At 39.7% G+C, this 20,550-nt stretch overlaps 1 protein-coding gene across 1 annotated transcript in view; it reads left to right on the forward strand.

Annotated features, from left to right (window-relative positions):
- The window catches only part of Aspm (assembly factor for spindle microtubules), a 45,013-nt gene extending 24,463 nt beyond the window's left edge, over positions 1 to 20,550 (forward strand). Inside the window, 13 exon segments of the mRNA XM_034513112.2 lie at positions 194 to 388; positions 3,914 to 7,537; positions 7,539 to 7,736; positions 9,029 to 9,195; positions 11,012 to 11,099; positions 13,914 to 14,123; positions 15,114 to 15,263; positions 16,446 to 16,637; positions 16,759 to 16,951; positions 17,092 to 17,246; positions 18,196 to 18,372; positions 19,374 to 19,543; positions 20,335 to 20,550. Of these exon segments, the coding sequence (XP_034369003.1) occupies positions 194 to 388; positions 3,914 to 7,537; positions 7,539 to 7,736; positions 9,029 to 9,195; positions 11,012 to 11,099; positions 13,914 to 14,123; positions 15,114 to 15,263; positions 16,446 to 16,637; positions 16,759 to 16,951; positions 17,092 to 17,246; positions 18,196 to 18,372; positions 19,374 to 19,543; positions 20,335 to 20,437 (5,622 nt within the window). The 3' untranslated portion in view covers positions 20,438 to 20,550.

Genomic DNA, 20,550 nt, shown 5'->3' on the forward strand with positions numbered 1-20,550 from the left:
TATGCCCAGAAGCACTTGTAGCCCCAGGATGAACATAAGCCTAGAGTAAGGGAGGGTTTTACAGGATAAATTACTAATAAACTTAATGTGTAGAAATCGATTATTTTACAAACAATAACTGTGGTTATTCTTTATTAAAGTGGTTATTAAAGTGGTTCTTATCTCAATTCTGTTTTTCTTTTCCTCGTTAAAGGAAAGAGACAAAGCTGCTAGAATTATTCAGTCAGTTGTTTTCAAGTTTTTAAGTAGACGAAGATGGCAAAAAAAAGTCAGTGCAGCTCTGGTCATTCAGAAATGTTGGCGAAGAGTCTCAGCACAAAGGAAGTTGCTGATGCTGAAAACTGAAAAACTGGCAAGACTTCAAAGTAAATCAGCATCACTTATTCAGGTATGCTATTCTGGAATGAAATTTAAACTTAAAAAATTTATGCCTAGAAGGAAATATGTGTTAGAATTTTCAGGGACCAATACTGACCCTTGGTGCATCAGAGAAGATTGATCCTGGAACCCCGTGTAGATATCCGGATCCTGATGCATTTTCATATAACGTCTTTACAACCTCTGTTTATTTCAAATCATTAAAGCTTCTCTGTAGTACCTGGTACTATGCAAGTGCTGTGTGGATCCTAGTCAGGTTGTATTGCTTAGGGAACAGTAACCAGAACAGTGAACAGTGTGTGCAGATTCAGTCAGACACTTGCTCTTTTCCTCAGGTATCTCCCATCTGCCATTAGCTTGAATTCAATGATGTGAAACACAAGGACACAGAGCGACTGCCTAATTAACTAAGTGCTTGCGCTTGACACCTCTTGGCTGTCTGCTGAATGCTGCTGTGGGTAGCATAAGGCTGAGACACAGCTGGAGCTCTGTGCCCCTTGCTGTCTTGTCTTACGTTAGAGCTTTGTAATCTTTGACTTCATGGGAAGTGCTGGTGTGCCAGGCTATTCAGTGCTCCTTTACTTTGAATCCTGGAAACTTCTCCTCTGAGCAAAATGGACATTTTCCTCTCTATCTCCTTTGGTTTATCTCAGAAATAGTGGTGATCACTGGCTAACAGAATGCCTGTATTGTTTTCGTTTAAACACAGAAGTGTTCCATGCATGGGTATCAATTCAGTTTTGTAATGAATTCTAACATTAATGAGGTGTGCTACTTCACTTCATACCCTGTAAATACCATTGAAGATTTACCCTATAAATGTATCTCTTCTAGAAATGTCAGAGCTTTGATTCTATCTACTCAAATGCTAGATTAGTTTAATAAATTATCTCACTTTGAATCACTTTAAAAATAAAAATATTACACATAGAAAATTGCATGCAATGATATTATAGAGCTGGGTGGTTTCTCAGAAAATGAATACCCATGTAATTACCTCCTTTTCCATGATATGACCAGCCTCTTATAAGCTGTTTCACAGAGTTAACTTTTCTACCCCAGTCCCAGGTGACCACTGGCTGTTTTATACTAATCACACCTTTTTCATACACATCTTTTTGAAGCCATATAAATTAGTTGTGTCCATTTGTGAGCTCAGATTTCTATTATCTCTTTCATTTACTACTATTCCATTTGTGAGGATTATCCTGCTGAGTAAGCTTCCGCTTAGTTTTCATTCTGTAGTAGATGGACGTTTGATGTTCAAGTTCTGACCATTGTAAAGGCTGTTTGAATGTGCCTTTTAGTGTGACCTGGAAGTAGCACTTGAAGGGACCTATATAGGCACAAGACACCCAAGCTGTCTACACAAGGAAATTTATTTGCCCCAGAGGGACAAAGGGAAGGGAATAAAATAACAAAGAGAGAGCAAAAGAGAAGGAGAAAGGAACAGGGAGAGGCAGAAGAGATATTTGTCCTGAGGGGACAGAGAGGAGACATAGGTGAATGGTGTGTTATAAAGGTAAAAGGAGAATCCCTGTGTTAGGATAAAGTGTTTAATTTTATTTAGACATGTCAATTAGGGCAGACAAAAGGGGCCTTTTGATTGCTGGACTTTGATAGCTGGGCCTGGTATTCAGCCTCAGGAGGTGCAAGTGGCCAAATAGAGAAATAGGCCTTGGTGGCTGGCTTTAGGAGTGTAATCTAGCAGGCTTTTAGCAAGACAGGGAATAGGAGAAGGGCAAAGCCTGTCAGAGTCCTGTGTGCCATGCTGGCTGATGCCATGCTGGCTGATGCCATGCTGACTAACATCCCTTCCCAGCTGTGGAGGTTTGGTGGACAGCTGTCAGGTGGCTGCATTTTATTTTTAGGATATATTCCCAAAGACTTGTCAAAGTAAAGTGCAGCTTAACATCACATATAATTTTACACTAATGTAAATACTTAGTTTCTTAGTAACTTTGTTATATACTAACATCCAGAACAGTTTTAATTTGCATTTTATTAATCATATAGTAAACACCTTTTATTTTGAAAATTGAATTTTGTGTGATGCTATTTCTACTATCTAAAATTTTCAGTTTGTCTTCTTGCAGATTCAGTAGAGGTCTTCTTACATAGTTCAGTTATTAGAACATTGCTGGCTGTGTGTACTGTGTCTTCTCCCTGGTCATGAGTGTCATGAGCCATCTAGAAGTGGCTAAAACTAACAAGTGACTTTTCTGGAGATGGCCCATCATTTTGCATGGCTACGATGGGTAAACTCTGAAGGGCCTTCAGAGATCTTATCCCAGGATTGGTTCTTATTGTTGATAATGCCTTTCCTGTCATTATTACATAGTCTAATGATTCCTAGCCCACCCTATTGGGTAGATTTTCTGCATCAATAAAACTGCACTCTCATCTACCAATGATGATTTCATAATTCCTGATAAAGATTTTTTAGAATTCCTAAATTTATTCAGGTAATTTCCAGCCTCCAAAAAGCATCAAATAAGGCTCTATAAACCTTCATGTTTCACAGGCTAATTGCACTAGGATAAGAAATCAGGCTGGGAACAAATTTATGATGAGGGAAAAAATTCCTTCGAGATTTGTTGTGAGATCTCTCTCTCTCTGATAACTGAAGGGCATGAACTGGGAATGGATAGTTTATTGTAAGTGCAAGGACAGAAAATAAAATATTGACTGCTTTACCAATACAGATCTTCAAAACTAATGAGACACTAGATCTGTCTCTTGGCAAAACCATGCTAACCTATGGCATGAGAATTATTGTCTTAAACTTTTAATGAACTTATAGAACTAGAAGATAAATGTTTCTTTGTGTGTGTCTGGTGTTGATGGATGCCATAGAGGACATCAGATCCCTTGGAATTAAGTTATGAACAGTGGTGGGCTACCATGTGGTTGCTTGGAACCAAAACCAGGTCCTCTGTAACAGTAACCAGTGCTCTGAACTCCTGAGCCTTCTCTGCAGTCCTAAATTTGTTTTTTAAAATGTCATTTTCATATTATTGGTTGTTAACGATCTGGTTAAATTGTTTATCACATCTTTTAATTTTCATCGAGCCTAGATATCCTTCTACTTTTTTCTCCATTTATTGGAAAACAAATCTATTTGTATGTTAGTTACTTTCTTCTATCACTCCTTCCGTTCCACACCTTCCCAGGATGTTCCCTCACCTCCAGACTCAGCTTCCTTAATTTCTTCGATGACCTGTTGGTGTGGGATTTGGCCAAGCAAATGAGCAGTATGTAACTGTTCACACTTGTTTTTTCTTTCCTTTTGTGACATTTCAAAATTTGGAACACTGTGAACTGCCTGATGTGGGTACTGGGGTCCAAACTCAGGTCCTCTGGATCTGGGTGGCTGAGGCATCTCGCCAGCCCTTAGCACGGTTATTTTAAAGCAGAGTACTAGGTGAATGAGCATTTTCAAGTGTTAACTTCAGAAAGCTATGTGTATTTTACTTTGTGTTAACTTCAGAAAGCTATGTGTATTTTACTTTGTTTTCTTTCTTACATTTTTCAGGCTTGTTGGAGAAGGTACTCCACCAGAAGACAGTTTCTGAGGTTGAAACACTATTCAGTCATCCTTCAGTCTAGGATAAGAATGAAAATTGCTCTCACATCTTACAAACGATATCTTTGGGCCGCAGTTACAATTCAGAGGCATTGGCGCGCCTATTTAAGTAGAAAACGAGATCAGGAAAGATTTCAAAACCTGAAATCCTCATCCCTCGTCATCCAGCGTATGTTCAGAAGGTGGAAGCGACGCAAGCTGCAGTTACAAACCAAAGCTGCAGTGACATTGCAGCGAGCTTTTAGAGAATGGCATTTCAGGAAACAAACACGAGAAAGATCAGCTGTTGTGATACAGTCCTGGTACAGAATGCACAGGGAGTTGCAGAAGTATGTTTATATTAGGTCTTGTGTTGTAGTCATCCAGAGAGAAGTTCGGTGCTTTCAAGCCCAAAAGTTATATAAAAGAAGAAAAGATGCCATTCTGACTCTTCAGAAACACTACAGGGCATACCAGAAGGGGAAGTTAGCCCGCACTGACTATTTGCAGAAAAGAGCTGCCGCCATTCGACTGCAGGCTGCATTCAGGGGGATGAAGGCTCGCCGTTCATACAATTCGCAGATTCGAGCTGCCTGTGTTTTTCAGTCCTGTTGGAGGATGCGACAGGAAAGAATTAGATTTTTAAACCTTAAAAAGATTGTTATCAAATTGCAAGCACACATAAGAAAATACCAACAACTGCAGAAATATAAGAAGATTAAAAAAGCAGCTATTACAATTCAGACTCACTTCCGAGCTTATATTTTAGCCAAGAAGGTTCTAGCATCTTATCAGAAAACAAGGTCGTCAGTCATTGTTCTACAGTCTGCATATAGAGGGATGCAAGCCCGGAAAACATTTCGTCATGCTGTAATATCTGTTATAAAGATTCAGTCATATTATCGGGCTTATATATTCAGGAAGAAATTTCAGAGCTTCAGAAATGCTACAATAAAGCTGCAGTCAGTTGTCAAAATGAAACAATCACGTAAGCAATATTTACAGGTAAGAGCGGCTGCGCTACTTATCCAGCGGTGGTACCGTTCCCAAAAACTAGCTGCACAAAAGAGAAAAGAATACATACAGGTGCGTGAATCCTGTATCAAACTGCAATCATACTTTAGAGGATACCTGGTCAGAAAGCAGATGAAGTTGCAAAGCAAAGCTGCTGTTTCTCTACAGTCTTACTTCAGAATGAGGACGGCGAGGCAGCGCTACCTGAAGATGTGCGCGGCGGCTGTTGTCATCCAGAGTTTCTACTGTGCCTACAGAGCACAAGTCCGTCAAAGGAAGAAGTTCTTGCAGGTCAAAGGAGCAGCTATTTGTTTGCAGGCAGCTTACAGAGGCTGCAGAGTACGTCGTCAAATCAAACAGCAGTCTACAGGTGCTGTTACAATTCAGAGGGTTTTTAGAGGCCACAGTCAGAGGGTAAAATACCAGACTATGCTTCAGTCCGCTGTAAAGATTCAGAGATGGTACAGGGCACACAGTATTGGTTATGACATGAGAATTCGATTTCTAAAGACAAGAGAGGCTGTGGTTTCTCTCCAGTCTGCCTACCGTGGCTGGCAGGTTCGGCAGCAGCTCAGAAGGCAGTATCAGGCTGCAGTGAAGATCCAGTCAGCTTTTAGAATGGCCAGGGCTCAGAAACAGTATAAACTACTAAGAACAGCTGCAGTAGTCATCCAGCAGCATGTCAGGGCACGGGCTGCAGGAAAAAGGCAGCACTTGGAGTACATCAAGCTCCGTCATGCAGCTCTGGTATTCCAGGCTACATGGAGGGGAAAGACACTGAGAAGACAGATTGCCTGGCAGCACCAATGCGCTTCCCTTATACAGTCATACTACAGAATGCATGTTCAGCGCAGGAAGTGGAGCATCATGAAAACGGCTGCTCGCCAGATTCAGGCGTGCTATAGGGCTTACAAAGTTGGAAAAGAGCAGCGCCATTTATACTTGAAAACCAAAGCAGCTATTATAATTTTGCAGTCAGCTTACCGTGGTATGAAAGTGAGAAAACAGATAAGTGAATGCCACAAAGCAGCAGTCACTATACAGTCTAAATTTAGAGCCTACAGAACACAAAAGAAATACATGACCTACAGAACTTCGGCTATTATAATCCAGAGATGGTATCGGAATATTAAAATGACAACCCAGCAACATCAGGAATACCTTAACTTAAAGAGAACAGCAATTAAAGTCCAAGCTGCTTATAGAGGCATGAGAGTAAGGAAACACATTCAGCACATGCACTTGGCAGCCACACTTATTCAAGCCACGTTTAAGATGCATCAGGCGAGAGTCAGATACCACAAGATGAGGACAGCAGCTGTTGTAATTCAGGTGAGATACACAGCGTATTATCTAGGTAAAATTCAGCATGAAAAATACCTGATGACTTTGAAGGCTATTAAAACCCTTCAAGCCGGTGTCAGAGGAGCAAGAGTTAGACAGACTGTAAGACAGATGCATTTCGCAGCAACACTCATTCAGTCATATTTCAGGAGACACAGACAGCAAACATATTTTCATCAGTTGAAAAAGGCGGCGACAGTGGTACAGCAGAGATACCGAGCACTGAAAGAAGGAAGCGCTCAGTTTCAGAGGTACAGCAGACTGAGGCATTCTGTAATCCTCCTTCAGGCTGCCTTCAGAGGACTGAGAACTAGGAGACACTTAAAAGCTATGCATTTTGCTGCTACTCTCATTCAGAGGAGATTCAGGACTCTCCTGATGAGAAGGAAGTTCCTCTGTCTCAGGAAAACTGTCATTTGGATTCAGAGACAGTACCGTGCAAGACTTCATGCCAAGTATTCCCGACAACAGTTACTGTTGGAAAAGGCAGTTACAAAGATCCAGTCATCTTACAAAGGATGGGTGGTAAGGAAAAGGGTGCAAAGGATGCATAGGGCGGCTACTGTGATTCAGGCCACTTTCCGAATGCACAGAGCCTGTATGAGATACCAGCATTTGAAGTGGGCCTCAGTTGTGATCCAAAAGCAATACCAAGCCCACAGAGCTACAAAATTGCAGAGGCAGCTTTTCCTCAGGCAAAGACATGCTGCTGTGATCCTTCAGGCTGCCTTTAGGGGGATGAAAACCAGAAATCATTTGAAGACTATGCATTCTTCTGCAACCCTTATTCAGAGTAGGTTTAGAGCTTTAATAGTAAGGAAACAATTCATTGCTCTCAGAAAAGCTGCTATATTTGTGCAGAGGAAATACCGAGCCACCCTTTATGCCAAGCATATTTTGTACCAATTCTTGCAGTTACGAAAGGCAGCTATTACAATCCAGTCCTCTTATCGAAGACTGATGGTACAAAAGAAGTTACAAGAAATGCATAGGGCTGCAGCTCTCATCCAGGCTACTTTCAGAATGCACAGAACTTACGTTAGATTTCACATTTGGAAGCACGCCTCGATTAGAATTCAGCGGCATTATCGAACATACACAACTATAAAACTACAAAAAGAAAAACGCATCAGAGAAGAAAAACACAGTGCTGCTGTCAGAATACAAAGCACATACAGGATGCATAGGCAGCGTTGTTTCTACCAGCAGCTTCTCTGGGCAGCAAAAGTAATACAAAAAAAAATACAGAGCAAATAAGAGACAGCAGGATCTGCCGGATGCATGTAAAGAAGAAACACCTCTTATTCAGATGCATTTTCAGGGTTTAAATACTGCAAAACAAGTTCAGCAGCAGCACGAGGCCGCCGTGATTATACAGAAGCATTTTAGAGCCTTTAAAGCAAGGAGGCTTATGGAATCTGAAAGAGGCTTCCAGGTAAGTCATGTGCCACACATGCACCTGGCTGCCACACAAGAGTCACTCTGCCAAATACTCACGCTAAAGCTGTTTACTGAGCAAAGAAATACATTTTTGTGTTGTGCTGGTTCAGCATTCTTCTAGAGGAAATAAAAAGTTAGCAGTTCAGCAGATACATCCTTCCTGGCTACAGGAAGCAGATACAAGGAGATTGAAGTGGTGATGAGCTCCATGTGGAGCACCAGACCATAGTGTCTCACAGACTGCCACTGAGGCAGCGCACTGTGTCCGGAGGTCAGAAGACCACTAAGTGCTTTAGATTGATTTGTATATGTTGAATCACCTACTGATACCCGAACCTTGTGGTGAAAGGCTATATAGGAGGAAGAGGGTCTAAGACATGGATCTGAAGACCCTAAGAATACAAGGGTATTTAGAAAAGTCTACAGGATCCTAGGAAAGAAGAAAACTGAGAAATTTGGTATCAAGCAAGCAGGGATTGGGAGAGAACAGGGAGTGAGCTCCAAATGGGCGGCTGCTTTAGGGTTTTAGTTAGAATATGTCATGTAGCATTAACTGTGACAGAAAAGCGAAACTAATCTCATGAAAAGTCAACTGGATTCTATTTTATACAAGCAGAGGGTTTAGGGAATATTTCATTTCACAAGATACTTATAAATATCAACTATGGCAGACCTTGTATCATTTGAACAGTGTATCAACTGTTATTTAATTTCTCTGGTCCATAATTTGTATATTTTATTACTGTAACAATCATTTTTTACATTTTATAAGTTATAGTTTTTACATTTGAATAAGTTATAGTTGTCACAATCACCAACTTGCCAAAATGAGAAATGGCTGTCCTTTCAAAATCCTGCTTCAGGCAGATGACCAATGAATGTGGAGAGGAAGCTGTTGCTTTTTTTCTTCAAAAAGTAGGATTTATTTTATTTCTGTTCTTCCAGACACAGTGAGGACAGTGAGCATCTATCTGCTTTCAACAAGTCCTACATAGCTTAGTTTTCAACTTCTGATTAGGCTGTACTGAGGCGGACTGGTCACCAGCCGCACAGTATGTATGATAAAGTGATTACTACACATACACTATTATAATAACACAGTTGTCTGAAGCCTCACTATGTGTCAGTCTGGTAGAGGAGAAACCAAGTCGATATTTACAATTAATGTTTTGTTTCCATTAATTGCATATTAACTATTAGAATTACCATAACAGTAACTGCTTAAGATCTTTCTAGTTTGCAGTCCTAGACCATTATTATAAACTTAAATTTCTATGCTTGATATAGGCTGTATGGAGAAAGTGTAAAGCTAAGAAATACTTATCCAAAGTGGAAGCTGCCTGCAGAATTCAAGCTTGGTATAGGTGCTGGAGAACACGCAAGAGATATGTAACTTTATTGAAAGCTGTTAAAATTATTCAAGGATACTTCTTTGCAAAGCTGGAGAGAACGAGGTAATGTATTACAACTCTGGGGATGTAGGAAGGATCTTAGCTAAAGTAGCAACATGGCTTATTACCCTTTAAGTAATTGCTATGTTCAATTTATATGGTTTTAAAAATTGTGTTTGTGTGTGTATGTTCGGTCTCTGATAATGGCACAAAATATATCTTTTGGGCATAGTATGTATATGTGCATGTATATGTATATGTGCATGTATATGTATATGTGCATGTATATGTGCATGTATATGTATATGTGCATGTATATATATAGCTTTGATAATATAGTTTAGTAAAAAGTATGTATATGATCCAAAGGGATGACAGAAGGAAAGTGAATAAACTGGTCTGGCTTTCATTTTCATGTTCTTTGTTGATTTCGCTTCTGGCAACAGTTGTTCATTTTGTTGTGGGTACTTTTATGTGTGAGTGACGAGAGGCAGAGCTTACCACTGTCCACTTACTTTTCGAGACGAGGTCTTTCACTGAACTCAGCAGTTAGCCAGCGTGAGTACCCAGCAAGTTCTGAATCTGCCTGTCTCCACAGCACAGTGCTACATCTGCCTTCTACATCGGCACGTAGGATCTGAACTCAGGTCCTCATGCCTGCACAGCAGACACTTTGCTGATTGAGAAGTCTGGGTTTTGTTTTTGTTATACTGTGTTTTATTTTGTATCTACTTTATTCTTAATGATGAAGAGCCTGTTCCTACTTAATTTCTGTTTTATAAAGTTTTACTAGCTGTCCTTTTGTTCTTAATGCCATTGTGTAAGAATTTCTTTTTGTTTTTTAATCCAGAATTGATGAGCTATTGCATCAGTAATTGCTTAGAATTCACTGAAGGGGACCTCCAATGTTTGAAGAGCTCCTCTCCCAATAATGTTGGGGAATGGGTCAGTTGTAGTTGATGCTTACCATCAGTATGAAGGTAGATGGTGGTACCAGTGGTGAGCATCTCTTCTGGACGCTCAGCCTTACTTTCTAAGAATCATGCTCCTAAGACAAGCTAGTCGTTGTTCAGTGTCAGGTTCATGTCGTAGAACCGGTCTTTCTTTTCCTGTAAGTTTCCCTTTTTTTTCTTTGATGAGTTCATTTCAGTGACTGCCTCCATCGTCCAGGAATTCTTCTCTTACTAAGACATTGGAAAATATTCTACAAATTTCTTTATCCTACTAGATTTTAGAGCTTATCTTTTATACAGTAGAATATTGTTACTTGTTGCAGATAGCCTCGGCCTTGTATTTTGATACTAATTCCCCTTTCCTGTGAAGGGCTGCAGAGGAGGTGTGAGTCATTACACAAGTGATTTCTAGTGAACCTTCTGCCCATCTTAATTTGTAAAATAAAGGCTGGAGCCAGTGATTGGGCAGAAGAAAGGGGGGTGGAGAAATAAAGTTTGGTGGGAGAGAGCAGAGAGGGAGGAGACAGAAGACAATGGAGGACAATGGAGGAGGACTTCTGGGAAGCCGGAGGTAGAAGGACAAATGCAGAGTCTGGAAAACCCTCAAGTTATAACGGTCTCATAGCTGGAGAATAGAGTAGTGAAGTGGAGGATCTGCCCAATCTAGGCTTGCAGAATATATTTATAATTACTGAGTTGTGTTTTCTTTGACTGGTCTCATTTGGGTTGCTTATTTACCGCAACAGTTGCTTTCCCACTTGTCTTTAATTGTCTGTAAGCCTCTGACTGCAGGAGCTGAAGTATGAAGTGTACTATTTATCTTACACCACTGCTGTTCTAACGTGTTCCTTCTCCTTGGTATTGGGGGACAACGACAGCAGTGACTAGATCAAATGATTTAAAGTTATCTCTAATTTACTTCTCAGGTTCTTGAAGATGAGGGCAGCAGCTATTATAATTCAAAGGACATGGAGAGCTGTACTGTCTGCAAGAGGAGCTCATGAGAATTTAAAAGTAAGTGTAATTGGATATTTTATTTATTTACATTTCAGATGTTATCTCCTTTCCCCATTCCCCCTCCCCCAGAGACACCCACCCACCCACTCCCACCTCCCCATCCTCAAATTCCCCCACACTTGGAGTCCAGCCTTCATGGGACCAAGGATCTCCTCTCCCGTCTATGCCCAACAAGGCCATCCTCCCCCTACATATACAGCTGGAGCCATAGGTCCCTCCCTGTGTGTTCTAGGTTTAGACCCTGGGAGCTCTGGGTTGTTGGTATTGTTGTTTTCCCCCATGGGGCCCTAAACTCTTTCAGTTTCTTCAGTCTTCTCTCTAACTTGTCCATTGGTCAGTTTAACCCCATGATCAGTTTAATGGTTGGTTGTGAGCATCCACCTCTGAATATGTCAGGCTCTGGCAGAGCCTCTCTGAGCTATATCAGGCTCCTGTCAGCATGCACTTCCTGGCATCCACAACTGAGTCTGCCTTTGGTGACTGCATATGGGATGGATATGCAGGTGGGGTGGTCTCCGGATGACCTTTCCTTCAGTCTCTGCTCCACACTTTGTCTCCATAGTTGCTCCCATGAGTATTTTGTTACGTCTTCTAAGAAGGACTGAAGCACCCACACTTTGGTTTTGTTTCTTGATGAGCTTCCATGTGGTCTGTGAGTTGTATCTTGGATATTGCAAGCTTTTGGGCTAATATCCACTTATCAGTGAATGCATATCATGTGTGTCCTTTTGTGATGTGTGTCCTCACTCAGGATGATATTTTCTAGTTCCAGACATTTGCCTAAGAATTTCATGAATTCATTGTTTTTAATACCTGAGTAATACTCCATTGTGTAAATGTAGCACATTTTCTGTATCCATTCCTCTGCTGAAGGACATCTGGGTTCTTTCCAGCTTCTGGCTATTATAAATAAGGCTGCTGTGAACATAGTGGAGCATATGTCCTTGTTATATGTTGGAGCATCTTCTGGGTATATGCCCGGGAGTGGTATAGCTGGGTCCTCAGACAATACTATGTCCAGTTTTCTGAGGAACTGCCAGTCTGATTTCCAGAGTGGTTGTACCAGCTTGCAATCCCACCAATAATGGAGGAGTGTTCCTCTTTCTCCACACCCTTGCCAGCATCTGCTATCACCTGAGTTTTTAATCTTATCCATTCTGACTGGTGTGAGGTGGAATCTCAGGGTTGTTTTGATTTGCATTTCCTTAATGAGTAAGGATGTTGAACATTTCATTAGGTGTTTCTCGGGCATTTGAATTTCCTGAGTTGAGAATCCTTTGTTTAGCTCTGTACCCCATTTTTTTAGTAGGGTTATTTGGTTGACCGGAGTTTAATTTCTTGAGTTCTTTGTATATATTGGATATTAGCCCTCTATCAGATGTTGGATTGGTAATGATCTTTTCTTAATCTGTTGGTTGCTGCTTATCCAATTAAAAAAAAGTCAGTGTAAATAAACTCAGTCAGTGTAAACACAGACCTATGTTAGGAAATAAAACAGAAAGAATATTCAAGATGGAACTGTGCATTTATTTTACATCTAGTTTAACAGTACATGAGAGTCAGTCTCTTTCTCTCTCTCTCTCTCTCTCTCTCTCTCTCTCTCTCTCTCTCCCTCTCTCTGTATGTATGTGTGTATTAAGTAAAATATTCTCAAAGTCAAATTTTTCATGATTGTGGCGAAATAATATATGCTTGGAAAATGTAAGGAAATAAATATATTTTGTCTAGTTTAAGTTAAATATTTCATAACATGCTTTCTAAACCATAGTTGATCTGTTTAATTACATAGTTTTAGAGTAACTATAAAGTCCACAGCCTATTATTAAATATAGCTTTTAAATAGTTGCTATGTATCAGAATTAGAGTTTTGCATATATGGTTTATGTTCATGTAATATTCATTCTAGCTACATAACCACACTTGTCTTTTCTGTGACTTTTGGCAGTTACTGCATGCCAGGTAGGCCCTGGATAATAAACTTCCGTGGTAGTTGCTATTGCTGGGATGATTTTAAGGGCTAGAAGCTGTTTAGTGCTCACTTGCCCATGATTGTTTACAGGTATGTGGGCGTTTATAAAGCCAGCTTAGCTTAAGTGGATTCTAACCACACCCTTTTAAGTGTGTTAAAAATGTTTCTGAAGCTGTTGGATCATTGGTCAATCTAAGGAATGTAGTTGACATGCTGTGTAGTCTTGTTTTAAGTATTTCTTCTGTGTGTGTGCGCACACACACACACACACACACACACACACACGCGCCTAGTGTATGCATGTACAGTACGTGCATGCAGGAGCTATGGAGGTCACAGAACTATGTTGATCCTTTGAAGCTGGAGTTGTAGAAGGTTGTAAGCTGCCATGTCAGTGCTTGGGAAGCAAACCCAGGTCTTCTGTAAGAGCAGCAAGTGCTCTTAACTCCTCAGTTGTCTCTTCACCCTGCATTGTAGCTCCTAAAGCTACATGCCACTTCTGCTATGGTTCATTTCTGATGGCTTCTGTACACATCACACTTTAGCTTGTGCTTTGGTCCAGTGTGCTTGCCCTGTAACAGCATTCTTTCCATTCTTTCACACAAGTAGAAGAATCAGGAGGAAAGGGAAGGTCCCTCACAACTGCTGACCCTAGCTTGTACTTTTCTTTACTATGGACCTGTACGGGTAATGTGGTATTACTTTCCCATGTCCAAGAAGTGGGACATTCTCAAACTATGAAAGCAAAAAATATTATGAGTATAGCCTCTCACTTTACAGTGAGAAATCCAAGAAAATCTTCCTTCTGTTTATTAATGCTATTTGTACCTTTTTCCTTACAGAGACATCGAGCCGCTTGTGTGATCCAAGCCCACTTTAGAGGCTATAAGGGAAGGCAGTCCTTCCTACAGCAGCGATGTGCTATTTTAATCATACAGAGACATGTACGAGCCATGGTGGCTGCGAAGCGGGAAAGGATAAAGTATATCAAATTGAAAAAGTCTATGGTTGTTTTACAGGCATTGGTGCGTGGCTGGTTAGTAAGGAAAAGAGTAAGTATTTTAGAGTAAAATGAAAGCATTTGATGTTAGATAATGGTAAACTTTTGGAGATAAGATTTTGGAGAATACTGTCAAAACTAATGCAACTGTTAACTGCTGCAGAGCCACTTAACAAGGTCATCGTAGGTTTCGTTGTCCCACGTCCCTATTTCTTCCCACAGATGGTCATACCAAAGATACAAAATTAATCGTGTTTTCTGTTTATTGTTTGTTTGTTTTTAATTTTTAAAGTAGTAACACTTAGCTAAAGAACTGACAAGTGTGAGCACTTTGTGTGTGGAGGAGGGTAATTTTCACATGAGTAGCCTTCTGCACTCCCCAGCAGCTGTAAGAACTTTACCTCTGACAGCCACATCCTCACCAAGAAAGAATTCATTTTGTTTTTTAGGAAGGCCTATGACTTTGGGGCTGAGGATATATAGAACTGACATAGAAAAAATAATAATTAGATTTAAAGTTTAAAAGGAGAAATGTTGTCATTAAATCTTAATTAGAAGTCTATAATCCAAAGGTCACTGTAGAAAGCTTTTACTGCAAGAGGCTCCCCTGTACTTGTGCTTCGTTATCTAATCCTGGAGAACTGAAACTTGTTGGGCTTAATACCGCTGTATCTGAGCATCTCTGCTTAGAGTGCTGTGACCTTTACAAACCTTATACCTGCCTCTCCCTAGCACTACGGATATGCCTTAAACAACTCTCTTTGGATAGCTTGTTTACCTGCCTAAATGCTGCTTCTCTTTAGCAAAGTGCCCACAATTCTGCTTTTGTACTTTGTTGTATAACTTATTCTATTAGAATTATTGTATAGTAAGAAATTATAAAAAAAAGAAACTATAATTACCTTGAATTAAAATGAAAAAAATAAAGTTACTACATATATCTTTTTATCTATGTATACTTTTTATCTATGTATTTTCTTCTTTAAAAAAGTTCTTTTTATGTATTTTGCCTTATTGAATTTTTATTCTCTCTGTCCTTCAGGTTTCAGAACAGAAAGCCAAAATTCGACTTTTCCACTTTACAGCAGCTGCATACTGTCACATGTGTGCTCTTAGAATCCAGCGAGCTTATAGACTCCACGTGGCTCTGAGGGATGCTAAGGAGCATGTTAATTCAGTCATCTGTATTCAGGTTAACTTTTCCTCTAAATCCAAACAAAAGATACTACATTTTATGTCAGGGGTATGGTGGTATACACCTTAATTCTGGCTCTCTGGAGGCAGAACAGGCATTCAAGTCCAGCCTGGTCTGCAAAGATAGTTCCAGGATAGCTAAGGCTACATAGATGTGCTCTTAAAACAAACAAATAAAAGGAAAAATAATCAAGGTTTTTTTTTTTTTTTTTTTTTTTTTTTTTTTTTTTTTTTTTTTTTTTTTTTTTTGCCTTAAGTTTCTGAGTGCTCCATCTGCATGTACACCTGTGTGCCAGAAGAGGGCATCAGATCCCATTACCAATGGTTGTAAGTCACCATGTAGTTGCTGGGAATTGAACTCAGGACCTCTGGAAGAGCAGCCAGTGCTCTTAACCTCTGAGCCATCTCTCTAGTTCCAAGAGTATTTTTTATGTTACTTATTTTTAGATGTGTTTACATATGGTCACAAAATAATGAAACTGTTAGGTGATAGCTCATAGGAGGAGGTAAAGTTAGAAACTGGTCCATGTTTTGTGGGCCAGAAATGTGACCGTCCACTGATGGAGCTACTCATCCACATCCCCACGATGGAGGTACACGTTTCTTTATTTCCTTATCCCGTGGTGGCTCCAAAGACATTCTGATTTTGCCACTCTAGTGAATGGGAATAGAATTACATTCTTTGTTTTGAATATACTTGTTTACTGTTATTTAGTTTCTCCCACATTATTAGTCTTATAAATTCTTACCTGTGTTATTATTTACTATTTGTAATGTTGTAATGTACCTAGCCTATTTTTCTATTTCATATCCATATTGTAATTTATAGTAGTTACCCCCTGGAAATTTTTTCTTATATGTATACTGACATATATTTACATATAAGATATAGGCACAAAACAACTTGCAAAATGTTGCCAAGTTTGACAGGATTCATACACACTGTGAGCTGTGCCCACACATATCCAACAAGAGCTTGAAGGATCTGCTGAAGTGGAATAGGAAAATGATGCCACAGAGTAGGATGGAGGGCCAAAAGATAATTCAATATTTGTTTTGTATGTAAATGTGTATATACATACACGTATGTTTATGAGGGCATAAACATATATGTTTATATATCTATTAACTCATATACATATTCTGAGGTAAAAGTGAAAAACCTTTATGTTTTGAATAGAGATGGTTTCGAAGAAGATTACAACAAAAGAGGTTCATTGAACAGTTTCATAAGATCATAAAAGCTGAACGTGAAGCTCAAGCATGTCGGCGCCAGCAGGATAGGGCTGCATCTGTGATACAGAAGGCAGTACACCGCTTTCTCCTTTACAGAAGACAGGAAAGAATCAATAGCAGCGCTACTAGAATTCAGGTAAACCAAAGTCTAGTTTTAGCCCAAGATTGTAATCTGAGTTGGAGCTTCAGTCGGAAGTAAGGTTCAAAACCTTACTGGCTGACATCTTTAGATGACTTCCTTACATCTGTTTGTTAAGGCATTATGGAGAGGCTATTCTTGGAGGAAGAAAAATGATTGCACAGAAATTAAAGCTATCCGAGGAAGCCTTAGAGCGGTGAACGGGAATGTGGAGGAGGAAAACAAGCTGTACAGAAGAACTGAGCGCGCACTTCATCACCTGCTCACGTGCAAACACTTGTCAGCCATTCTGGATGCGTTGAAGCACCTAGGTTAGTGTCCTCTAAATGCCATGTTTGAGAGCAGGGACGCACTTCGCCTCTGGGTGTATGAAGAGTAGGTGACACAGAGGTCCCTACAGTTCAGTCTTGTTGCTCTGAATGTCCCTGTTCACTCATTGCTTCTCCCTCAGAGGTTGTGACCAGATTGTCTCCACTCTGCTGTGAGAACATGGCTGGGAGCGGAGCCGTTTCTACAATCTTTGTTTTGATCCGAAGCTGTAATCGTAGTGTTCCTTGTATGGAAGTTGTTGGATATGCAGTTCAAGTATTGCTGAATGTGGCAAAGGTACCTTTCTGTTTTAATAATAAAACATTCACTATCAAGAAACGTGACCCTGCAAATGAAATTTTGTGCTTGTTTATTATTAGATCTTGCTTCTGACTTTAAATGTATTTATTTTAAATAAATTTATTTTATGTTTCTGGGAGTAAAAAGATGTTCAGTCTTGTAACATGAAAATGCTAGTTTTTATATTGTTTATAACATACTGACTACCATTTACTGTCTACATGCTAATGAATCATGAATTTAGTTTTTTATAATCCGTAAAGTAGTTTCTGTGTCATTTTACAGAGAATATATAGTAATAATACTTACTAAAGTTAGAGACCGTTGAGGCAATAAGAGGAAAGGTTTTCTACCTGAGTTGTGTTCTGAGCCACCATCCTGTCTCTGAGAAGACAAGTTACACCTGAGGTGCTTCTCTATGGAGACTGTGGCGTCAGCAGTGAGACTTTGTTATTTTAATATTGTTACCCTGCAGATTTCAATGCAAATCTAAGGACACAATTAGACAAATTTGCCACTGATTCAATGTTAAAAGTAGACTCAGTGTTAAAAGTATCATTTTATTTTATAGCAATTTCATCTTCTCAAGAAACAAGTAACTCAGGAGCCAACTAAATCTTCTGTTTCCTGTTATCCTGCCCTGTGCCAATCACAGAAAGTTACTTTGTGAGGGTCATACTACAATGAGTTCTAAAGCTTTTTATCTATTTCAAGATAGTCTCTTTTTCTCTTTCACTTTCTCTCTCTCCCAAGAGTGTTTGGCTCTGGGTCATATCAAAGTTCTAAAAATGATTAAGCTGGGAACATGTGTATAAAATGCGTTCAGAAATAACAAAATGTCATCAGTAAGTCTCTTTTCTTGCTGCACGTGCTTCAGAAATGTGGCTCTAACCGTATTTTATGGTCGGATTGTTTAAAGGTTTAATTCTATTCTGTTCTCTTTCAGTATGATAAGACAATCTCATCCATTTACGATGCTGACCACTGTGTGGACACACTGCTGGAGCTTTTACAGGTGTACCGCGAGAAGCCTGGCGACAGGGTTGCTGAGAAGAGTGCCAGCATTTTCACAAGAACGTGCTGTTTACTAGCAGTGCTGCTGAAGACAGAGCAGTGTGCCTTTGTGAGTCCACCAGTCCCCGTTCTCCTGGATGTTCAATGTCTGTGACTTGTGTATTTTTCCTTCAATTGTCACACTAATGTAAAGCTTTATATATACTCAGTCCTGCTTTACTCAGTGATAAAAATGTCACACACACATCTTTCTAATCAAAAGAATCTGACTCTAGGACTGGGAAACTGGTTCATTAGTAGAGCACATGCACTGCATGTACATGGCCCTGAAGCTCAGTCTAAAAGGAGGAAAGCTAATGAAAGTAGAATCGATTCTGTCCCTGTGAGCAACTCCGTAGGAAGAATATCACAGCCCAGCATGTCAGGAACCGGGTCTGTGTAACTGTCCTAACCCTAACCCTGACCTGCTACTGTTACCATGTTTAGATGGCAGGCTTTCCAGTACTGAGACCACTGAGCCTCTAGTTACAGCTGTTGACATAGAGGTACCATGGCCTCTATGGTTTCCTAGACTCTGGCTTTCTTTTTCTGAGTAGATTAGCAAACAACTGAAGATTTTATACCAGAGACTATTTTCAGTGTGAAGTTTGCGTGTTTGCTTGCTTGCTTGCTTGTTTGTTGCTGTTGTTTTGGTTTTGGTGTTTTGTTTTCAAATAGGATTGTGTCACCATGCTCAGCTCTCCCATGTTACCAAATTCATTCTCCCTGCAGATGTGCCATAACCTCTCCATGGGATGGCACATCACCTGGGATTGTGTCACTGATAGAAAAAGGACCTCTTTGGAAAAATTTACAAGATTTGATCTCTGGACGTGATGTGTATTGGCTGAAGTCTTTTCTGTCTATATTCCATGTGTAACTTTTGGAGTATACGTCTTCCTGTAACTGACTTGCATATTAAGTTAGGTAATAATTTAAGTCAGTCTACTTGCTGTATTAGAAAGCATTGTTCTTGAAAAGCATAGTATTGATGATTCATTATTTAGTTCCTCTAGGAGAGAGAAATGTAATCCTTACCAGTTTTTGACATGTGTAATTTTTTTTTTTTAGGATGCACAAAGTAGATCTAAAGTCATTGATCGTATTTATCGTCTCTACAAATTTACAGTTCCTAAGCATAAAGTGAATACACAGGGATTATTTGATAAGCAGAAGCAGGGTTCCTGTATAGACTTTCCTTTTATACCAGAAAGATCTGTGAAGACCAGGATAGTTTCAAGGTAAGCAGTTAAATGCATCTACAGTGGATTAATAAGTATTTACTGACATTACCAGAAGCAAAGTACTATGACCATTTTGAGCAGAACACTGGGTGAGTGGAAGAGGTCTATGTACATAATAAAGCATCATTGCTGTGGCTTTGGGCATTGCCTGGTTACACAAACAATTCCATGGTAAGTAGCTCAAAAAGCATGCTAGGAAGCTGATTATAATGACATCACTTGCTTTCCATGTTAAGATTAAAATATGTTGTGTATCAACTGTCAAAAGTTTCTCTAGTACCTTGGTGAGATGGAAAATTTGGTTCAAGTGCTTCAGTAAGGCACGTGACATGATGGGATCAGAGTGGAGTTTTCAGAACGGAAGTTTAAGGTTTACACTAAGATCCAATGGCCATACGGTTTCTGGTGAAGACAAAACCTAGTCGTGCCTGTAAGAAAGGGCAGTACAATGGTTAAGGAAGTCCAGAAAGAAAGTGTGTAAGGAGTGGCAGGGGGATTACACTGCCCAGGCTGTTGACTCTTTGGTCATATTGATGGTGATGTTACTAAGAACTGAGAATGGTGACAAGATCTGAGAAAAGGGTTAACCAGTTTCACCAAGGATTTAACCTTGAGAGGCTGGTAAATGAACAGAAAAGGCAATGGTGAAGGCATACAGCATAAGCTGCAAAGAGGCCATCATCAATTTTTAAAATAATGTATAGGTTATATAGATACTTATAAGCTATGGTGTGAAGCTCTCCCACACTTTAAAACAGTTCATTAATGCTTTTTATCTTTTTGAACAGACTTAAACCACAGTGGGTTTTGAGGCGTGATACTATGGAAGAAATCACAAATTCCCTGCAAGCTATTCAACTGGTAATGGATACCCTTGGAATTCCTTTTTAGTAAGAGGAAACATTTTCAGTGTGAGACAAAAAAAAAAAAAAAAAAAAAAAGTTGTGCCAATCATGGATACCTGGAACAGAGTTTTTACTGTCAGTATAAACTGTTTAGATATG

Source organism: Arvicanthis niloticus, chromosome 10, assembly GCF_011762505.2.
Source record: "Arvicanthis niloticus isolate mArvNil1 chromosome 10, mArvNil1.pat.X, whole genome shotgun sequence".
In the NCBI taxonomy this organism is placed as follows: Eukaryota; Metazoa; Chordata; class Mammalia; order Rodentia; family Muridae; genus Arvicanthis; species Arvicanthis niloticus.